Below are 9,824 nucleotides of genomic sequence, written 5' to 3' on the forward strand. Positions count from 1 at the left end.
GTGATTTGTGTCATTGCTTCCCTGAGAAGAAGGAACAATGTAGGCAGAACTTCCTCACTTATTCTGGCAACTGACGAAACCACTTTCATCTTAGTGGCTGTACTGATCCACACAGCGACCAGTAAGATGTGACTAATGGAAAAACATCAAACAAACGATGGTCATTAAACAGAAACTGAACCATTCATATTCAGTGGACTGCCAGGTGCCGATCACAAGTAGCATTTAGAGCTGTTAGTGTTAAAATAATCTTTTACTGTTAAACCAAAACTTCCTGTTTCCTAAATGCAACTGTGTGCACATCACCAGACTCCGGATATATTGGGTCTACGCATTGCATAGCTTTCACCGGGACATTGCATAGACATTGCTACCATGGTAAGGAAGTGCACTTCATTCAATTAATGAGCTAATATTTACCTCTGCTATAGTTATTCATTGTTATGTATGATATATTATTGGCTTTTAAAGAAATTAGCTTAGTTGCAATTTATGGCTTTTATAGTCTTTTGCATATGCTGTTCATGATTACAAAGACAAATGCATGTCATGCGCATAAAAAATGCATTGTTTTAATCATTTTGGTGTGGTTCACCAAAATGTTATGATGATTTGCTTTATTAATAACTCAGTTTCATTTACCCATAGGTGATAAAATTAGACGCCTTGCTCTTAGACTTTTGCATATGCTGTTCATGGTTACAAAGACAATTGCACGTCATTAAAAAAAAATCATTATTTTAACAAGCTAAAAATGTTTTTGTCACAATTTGTCGTGTTGCTCAGTCCCATTTAACAGCTCTGTGTTTCATATCCCACAGGTGATAAAATTAGACCTCTGGCTCATTATGACACTGAAGATCACACTAACCCTGTGTCAAATGGACACAGCGAGTCTGAAGACTCAACCCTGCGATATACATGACAATGTAACCGCAATGACGGTTGTGGTCAACTGCCGTGGACGTGGACTCAAAAAGGTGCCAATGCTCTTACCAAACACAACCTACCTCGATCTATCCGAGAACAAGATCAAGAACATAACAGCAGGAGATTTCCGAGACCTGGCGAATCTGACCAATCTAAATCTGAACTGGTTGAATAAGAATCAGGAGGTTCTTGTTGGCGCCGGGGTGTTTTCGAATATGACCAAGCTATGTACACTGGAGCTCAATGGGATCGGACTAAAGGATGTACCAAAAGATATTCCAAAGAATCTGCGAGAACTAAAGCTGGTTGAGAACAAGATAACCCGGTTAAACTCAACATCCTTCAGGCATGTGCAAAATCTGTCACTCATTTACCTTTCGAGAAACTGCTACTACTGGAATCCTTGCTCAAGTTATTATCATATAGAAGACGGAAGTTTTTCTGTCCTGACCAAGTTGAAACATCTTACTTTGTCTTACAACAACTTAACTCAAGTCCCTAAAGGCTTACCTGTCTCATTGATGTCACTTGAGCTTGCTTCAAACAGAATATCGTACGTCGGAGAGCATGATTTCCAAGGACTCGACAATCTGACAAGTCTAAAAATCCAAGGGAACTGTCCACGATGTCATAATGCTCCATATCCATGCATTCCGTGTAAAAATGTTTCCATTGAAATTCATCCACGAGCCTTTGCCGGCCTTGAAAAGCTGCGGATTCTGCACCTTGCGGGGAATTCGATCATGAAAATCGATCCTACTTGGTTCGCAAAAATCTCAAAGCTTGAGGAACTCTACCTATCGTTTAATTTCTTGTTCCGTGCTGTTGCCGAGAATGTTTTCCTGAGTAATCTGCCACTGTTGACAAAACTCGATCTCTCGTTTAACTACGCCCTCAAGTGTTACCCCGACACGGTTACACTATCGCCCAGCTTTGCGAACTTGACCTCGCTGAGGACGCTGCACCTTCGAGGTTTGGTTTTTCGAGAAATCCAAGAAGAGACCTTCAGCTCTCTGTTTGGTTTACAAAATCTGTCGGTGTTGGATGTAGGAATAAACTTCATCGTCCGTGCAAAAGCGGACATATTTGAAAAATTTCAACATGTGAAACTAATCTATCTTTCGGAAAACAGACTTTACCCGGTGACCGTAAATGGAGAGTTGCGTAAAGACGTGGGCATTGGTTTAAAATCTTCCTCCATGATGCCCTCGATGTCAGAACCTTATCCTAAAGATCATTCTTTTGACGTTCCAAAAGATCTTGTAAAACCAGAGTGCTATGCTGCCGGCCGTGTGTTGGATCTCAGCCGAAATAACTTGTTCTTAATTTCTCCTGAACAGTTTGAGACATACGGGAAAATATCTTGCCTCAATCTCTCAAGAAATGGCTTTGCCACGGCTCCCAATGGATCTGAATTCACATCGCTCCCAGACCTCAAATATCTGGACTTGTCCTTCAACAAAATTGATCTGGCATACGATTACGCCTTCCGAGAGTTACAGAGTCTAGAGGTGCTAGATCTTAGTTACAACCCTCATTACTTCACTGTACAAGGCGTGACGCACAATTTTAACTTTCTAAAATATTTGCCCTCCTTGAAAGTGTTAAATATGAGCTACAACAGCATCTATACGCTAACCACCAAAACCATGTCAAGCATGTCTCTTCAAGAGCTGCAATTCCAGCACAACAGTCTCGGCAAGATGTGGAGGGTGAAAGACAGAACCTACGATAGGCTGTTCGAAAGCTTGACCAATCTGACCTATCTTGACATATCCTATAACTACATCGAGAAGATCCCTCTTAGAATTTATAAACATCTTCCCCGAAGCATTCAAAGGTTGCGAATAAGCCACAATCACCTGACGAATGTTAGCTGGGAAAGCTTGAGACAATTCCCTCGTCTCCGAGAGCTCATTTTAAGTTACAACAACATTCTTAAAATATCTAGTAACTTGTCAAGTGATGTTCCTTCTTTAGAGTTCCTTGATCTGCGGCAGAACCAAATATCCCAGCTTTTCGGTAGATTCCTCCTGGGAGCGGTAAACCTAGAGAATCTTGATCTCAGTCACAACAACCTCATAACCATCAACCAGTCCACGTTTCCATCTGAAACCGAGAGTTACCTAAAGACGCTGTCGCTCAACGGAAACCCTTTCCACTGCACATGCAACCTGCTTGAATTCGTTCTGTGGATTCGCAAGACTGACGTGAAGATCCCCAGATTGGTGACTGCAGTGACGTGTGCCATGCCGGAAGAGAGGAATGGTTTAGCAGTGGTGCATTTTGACATTAAAGAATGCATCGATGACCAGTTGGCCTTTCTGGCGTACTTCTTCTCCATTGTTTGCATTATATGCACTACTTTCGTGGCCGTCTCAATGCACCTTTTCTACTGGGACGTTTCCTACTTATTCTACTATTTGAAAGCCAGATTCACTGGGTATCAGCACCTGAGCTCTGACAGCTGCATCTACGATGCCTTCATCACCTACGACACCAAGGACACACAGGTCGAGTCACCTTTATTTATTTTGCATTTACACAATACAGCTTCTGCTTCACAGTAATAAACAGGAAAACAACAGAATCAGTGATGCAAATTTCATCAAATATGAGACAAACTTAAATTTTGCTGTAAATCCAACTAACAAGAACATTCTGGCAAGGTTATGATTAAACATTATCGTTAATAGAATGTTCGTTCAGTTATCTGTTCTTTAATAATGTTCTCAAAACATTAGCACAAACATTTTATTTTATACATTGTTCATGGAATGTTTTTCCTGAAACGTTTTAGTTTGACGTTCGTCTAATATATTTGAAATGTTATTACTTGTTTCAGAACGACCAGAGAACACTCAAAAGTAACGTTCCCATAATGTTTGCAAAATTATAAAATGAAATGTTCCCTTAATTTTTGCATAACCAAGAAAAGACATATTTAAAGGGGTGGTTGATTTCGAATTCACTTTTTTAACTTTAGTTAGTGTGTGATGTTGCTGTTAGAGCATAAACAATGTCTGCAAAGTTACGAAGCTCAAAGTTCAATGCAAAGGGAGATATTTTCTTTTAAAGAAATCGCTGTTTAAGGACTGCAAAAAAAGGCTGGTAGGGACTACAACGAGCTTCTTCCTGAAGAAATTTCTTCTAAAATTTACATAAACCCCGCCTCCAGGGAGTGTTGTTGCCATGCCGTCAAAACGCGGTTATTTTCTCCCCCAGTGCAGGACCTCTTTGTTGGTTAAAATTAAAAATGGTTCAAATTTATTTTTAACTCGGTTCCTGAAAATTGTAATACCAATATAGCTCTCTGTGCTGCACATTTTATGGAGGACAGCTTCCTCAATCTACGCGAGTTCAATGCCGGTACACTAGATTTTGTTAATAAGCAAACATTTCTTACTTTTACAAATTAAACAATTACTTTACAAAAATGCTACAACGCAATCATGTATTGTGCTGTACTAAAGCTTTAATCAGGATAAAACCATATGTGACCCTGGAGCACCAAACCAGTCTTAAGTCGCTGGGGTATATCTGTAGCAATAGCCAACAATACATTGTATGGGTCAAAATTATTGATTTTTCTTTTATGCCAAAAATCATTAGGACATTAAAGATGAGTTCCATAAAGATATTTTGTAAATTTCCTACTGTAAATATATCAAAACGTAATTTTTGGTTAGTAATATGCATTGCTAAGAACTTCATTTGAACAACTTTAAAGATGATTTTCTCAATATTTAGATTTTTTTTGCACCCTCAGATTCCAGATTTTCAAATAGTTGTATCTCGGCCAAATATTGTCCTATCATAACGAACTATACATCAATGGAAAGCTCATTTATTCAGCTGTGAGATGGTGTATACATCTCAATTTCAAAAAACTGACCCTTATGATTGGTTTTGTGGTCCAGGGTCACATATATCAAAAGCAAACAAACAGCATTAGCAATTACAAATAACCGTGTATCTAAAGAGTATGAGACAACTACAAACATAAAACACACCATTCTGAAACGTCCTGTAAGAGCCGTGCTTGCACAGGTTCTGTTCGATCCTCTTCACTGATATTCTCTGGGTCTGATTCAGGCTCAAATTGATAAGGCAATATTGATGCCATTGTTTACAATATACCAGAGCACATGCAACTACGTGCAATGGGTGGTTAGCGAATCACAACACAGCTGGGCCAGCTAACCAATCTGAGCACATTGCGTATTTCTGAGGGAGGGGCTTCATAGAACCATGAACTTAACAGAGCGTTTTTGACGAGAACGGAAACAGCGGTGTAGAATAAAGGTAAAATATGTAAAAAAAAAATAATAATGCGTTTTTAAAAAACGAAGCATAAACACGTTACACTGCACTCCATAAACACAATCAAGCCTTCGAAAAAAATAAAAAATAAAATAAAAAGGGCATTTTGAATGTTTAGAGAACATTCAGAAATAACATTTTCATAACTTAATGGGAACATTAGCAAAATGTTAGAATATTAGATTTTTTTTTTTGTTAGCTAACAGGAAACGTTCTCAGAATGTTCTGGCAATGTTCTCTCAAAGTTATGAACAAACATTCTTCCAGTAATGTTAATAGAATGTTTGTTCACAGTTATCTGGTCATTAATAATGTTCTCAACATTGTTTATTCATTGTTCATGGAACTTCTTTTGAAACATTTTAGTTCAAAATTGAAAAAGTAACGTTCTCATAATGTTTGTAAAATAATAAAATGTAATGATTCTTTAACGTTCACATGACCAAAAAATTATTTTGAAACATTTAAAAAAATCTAGATGTTTTGAGCGTTCAGAGAGCATTCAGAAATAAGGTTTTCATAACTTTCTTGAATGCAAAACATTCTTAGAACACATTTTTGTTAGCTGGGAAAAAGCTCTAAAAAGACAATCCCAGCTAACAAGAAATGTTCTGGCAACGTTCTCTCAAAGTTATGAACAAACGTTCTTCAAGTAATGTTAATAGAACATTCGTTCACAGTTATCTGGTCTTTAATAATGTTCTCAAAATGTTCGCACAAAAACATTATTTATTCAATGTGTTTTTAAACGTTTTAGTTGGACGTTCATCTAATGGTTTTTAAATGTTACTAATCGTTTCAGAACATTCGAAAATTACAATCCCATAATGTTTGAAAAATTATCAAATGGAATTTTCCCTTAATGTTTGCATAAAAAAAAGAAAAAAAAAGTTTTTAAAACGTTTCATAGACATTCATAAAACATTCTACTCACCCCCGAGGCATCCTAGGTGTATATGACTTTCTTCTTTTAGATGAATCCAGTCGGAGTTATATTAAAAATGGTCTTTGATCTTTCAAGCTGTTTCATGGCACTCAGCGGGTGTTGCATTGCTTCAGTCCAAAAGAACTTAAATAAAAATCGCCCATCCATAAAAAAAAAGTGTCTCACAGCCTAATTTCATTTTTGGGTGAACTAACCCTTTAATGGGAACGTTAGCAAAACATTCCTAGAACATTTTTTTATGTTGTTATAATGTTCATTCACAGCTATCTGGTCGTTAATAATGTTCTCCAAACACACACACACACACAAACATTATTCATGCATCTAACGTTTTTTAAACCTTTTCAAAATGTTCAAGATTCAAAAAGTAACATTCCAATAATGTTTTTAAAATTATAAAACGGAACATTACCTTAATGTTTTTGCCAACCTTGGCTTAAACAAGAAAAACGTTTTTTAAATCATTTAAAAACTGGAAGTTTTGAGAACATTCAGAAATGGTGTCATTATTCAGCTGTTGATTCAGTTCAGTTCAATAAGTGTGGATGTTGCAGGTTTCTGACTGGGTGCTCAGTCACCTGCGAGTGCAGCTGGAGGAACAAGGCGAGCGATTCCTGCCCATTTGCCTGGAGGAGCGGGACTGGATTCCCGGTTCTCCCGTTCTGGACAGTCTGACGCAGAGCATCCAGCACAGCCGCAAAACCGTCTTCGTCCTGACCGAGCGCTACGTGAACAGCGGCTCCTTTAAGCTGGCCATCTTCCTGGCGCACCAGAGGCTCCTGGAGGATAACGAGGACGTGATCGTGCTGCTGCTCCTGGAGCCCGTGTTGCAGCACTCGCATTTTCTGCGGCTGCGCAGGCGGCTCTGCGGGCGCAGCATTCTCGAGTGGCCGCATTCACCGTCTGCTGAAGCCTGGTTCTGGCAGTCGCTGCGGAACGCCATCCGAGTCGACAACCAGGCCATGTACAGCGACCTCTACAGCAGATATTTCACCACTAAGTAGGAGGAACGAAGCATAAACATGGTTCGAGCTACAGAAACTAAATTAATATCTTGTTAGTCTTTATAGTTTTTTTTTTTTTTTTTGCCAATTTGTGTAGTAGAAAGCGAATAGCCTTGAGAAACTATCAATGAATCTCGATGAAAATGATTATTTTACTATTCTAGATTTTTGTATAAAGTGAAAACAAAGTACAAAAGTGCACCAGAAAATAAAAAGAAAAACATCTTCTTCTTTGTGTGTGTGTGTGTGTGTGTGTGTGTGTGTGTGTGTGTGTGAGAGTGTGAGTGTGCGTGTGTGTGCATTTGTGGACTTTTAAAAGAATAATAATAATAATAATAAAGTTTATACCATGGTCGCATAAGTTAGGAAAAATAAATACAAATATATAAACAAATACATAAAAATAGACAAATAACAAACATTCATAACAAAATACAATTCATAGACCAAGAGTTGAAAAGTAATATTCAGAGAAAAAAGAGGGTTCAAGAGGTTTTTGAAAGAAAATCTCACTTGTGAAATTTAAATCCAAACTGTTGAAGCAAAATTATTTAAAATTCAGTCCAAACTTCATTGTTTGTCTTTGCACACATACAAACACATAAGAGAGAAATGCGAAGGAATATTTAACAAGGAGCATCTGTTTTCTTAATTTCCATCACGAAATGATGAATAAAGGCGGCATATTTTCTTGTTAGTCATTTTTTGTTTTTAATTTTATTTTAAATTGATCTGTGCATGTATTTTGAAATTTCAAGATGAAAAGAGCTTGATCAATCCTTCACTTGCTCACTAATGTTTTAATTAGTAAAATCTTGTCAAATGTAAATTCTAACTATTAAAACAAACTCCAACCTCTTAAACTTCATTGTGTCTCTTTGCAAACACACACTCAAGAAAGAGATGCAAGGAAACATTTAACAAGGAGCATCTGTCTCCTATTTTCAACACAAAATGATGAAAAAGGGCAGCGCATTTTGCAAGGAACTGCTCAAATGTCTCTAAATAGTCTGCTAACTGCTAACAGGAACTGATCACACACACTTGTTACGCTCGAGATCAGCTTTCCTCCCGTGCCAGCTAAACTACAGTTTATTTTATACATGTCTGGTGCATGTGGACCTACATAACACAAAACAATATGCTTAGCGTTAGCCTGACAAAAGGCAGGAGTTGTGCAGTGTATTTCAAAAAAATAATCAATTTACAGCTTAATATTTGCTGTCTCTGGTCTTGTTGAACTGACTTTACTGGGTAAATATGCAAAAAAAAAAAAAACTTTTTTTTTTTTGATTTCGCACACTTTTTTTGAGGCATGAATATTAAACGGTGAAACCCAAAGGCTAACAAATAACGCTCTGCTCTTGTCTTTCAGCCATCGAACAGGAGAAACAGGCTGGTTCGTCATGAAACTCGCTCGGCACACTTCTGTGCACTGTACATTCCACATTGCCTTCTTTTTCACGTCTTCTCGCTGTTTAACTTTTAACAGAAAAATATGACCTAAGTCGCATTGTGATTGAACAACCCAAAAAAATGCAGACGTCCGTACAAGCCCTATGTTTCTGTGCCCACGTACTCCTCTTTTTGTAAACCGCACCACTGATATTCTCATGAAGTTTGCTGATTTGGATGAGGAGGAGGCGGAGCCTGGCATGAAGCTTCACCAGTTTCACTGCTTTGAAAAGTGGCGAGGGGGCGGGGCTAAGAGTTTGAGTGACACGTAACAGAGACTGGCTCTTGTAACATCTCTTGTGACCTTGGTTGACTTGCTCAAATGCTTTAAAGTCATGCAGTGTTTTTTTTGTATGTTGACGTCTTGGAATGCACAATTTTTTGTTTTGTAATGCAAATAAAAATCTGTAATATTCAGATGGACGTCTTTTTAAATGTTTGTTCTGTGCTTTTCGCTTTCATAAATCTAACTAATTTTCATCAATTTGTTTGGTATTACTAGATAAGGAGTTTTCAAAATAGAGCAATAAATAGAAATAGGTATTTTTTTGCAATAAATTTAAATACAATTTCTAGCCTGCTATACATTTTAGATCTGTGCATAAAAATGCACATTAAGAATATTGTACTTTTTTGTTAACTATTGTGTGTTTTCCAGGCCTGGAAATTACAAATGAACAATTTTCAGATTTTATGTCTACAGAATTTGTATCTTTAGATAACAAAACAAACTAAATTATAGAGAAAAATGCAAAATACATGTAAGATTAATTGTAGTCTACTCGTATGCCTAAAAAAAAGTACAATTTCTAGCCAATTCTATATTTTAAAGCTGAACATGACCAGAAAAAAAAAAAGTGCATTAACTGAGAATATTTGAATTTTATTACTAATTATTGTCTGTTTTCCAAGCCTGGAAATTATAGATGCACAATTTTTAGACTTTACATCTACAAAAAAAGCCAATTACATATTTTAGAGCCGAGCATGACCAGAAAAAAAGTACATAAACTAAAAATAGTTGCCTTTTTAAATTAATTATTGTGTGTTTTCCAGGCCTGGAAATGACAATTTTCGGGTTTTACATCTACAAAAAATAGGAAAATCTGAACAATTTCTAGCTAGTGTGTGTGTGTGTGTGTGTGTATATATATATATATATATAT

At 37.1% G+C, this 9,824-nt stretch overlaps 1 protein-coding gene across 1 annotated transcript; it reads left to right on the forward strand.

Annotated features, from left to right (window-relative positions):
* The first annotated feature begins 215 nt into the window (after positions 1–215).
* On the forward strand, positions 216–7,402 carry LOC107679936 (toll-like receptor 8). Its single transcript, XM_016475664.1, has 3 exons — positions 216–378; positions 822–3,443; positions 6,754–7,402. The coding sequence occupies exons 1-3, from the start codon at positions 376–378 to the stop codon at positions 7,201–7,203; spliced, it is 3,075 nt and encodes a 1,024-aa protein (XP_016331150.1). The 5' UTR covers positions 216–375; the 3' UTR covers positions 7,204–7,402.
* The last annotated feature ends 2,422 nt before the right edge of the window (positions 7,403–9,824 follow it).

This window comes from Sinocyclocheilus anshuiensis, unplaced genomic scaffold (assembly GCF_001515605.1).
Source record: "Sinocyclocheilus anshuiensis isolate Anshui unplaced genomic scaffold, SAMN03320099.WGS_v1.1 scaffold244, whole genome shotgun sequence".
NCBI classification, from domain to species: Eukaryota; Metazoa; Chordata; class Actinopteri; order Cypriniformes; family Cyprinidae; genus Sinocyclocheilus; species Sinocyclocheilus anshuiensis.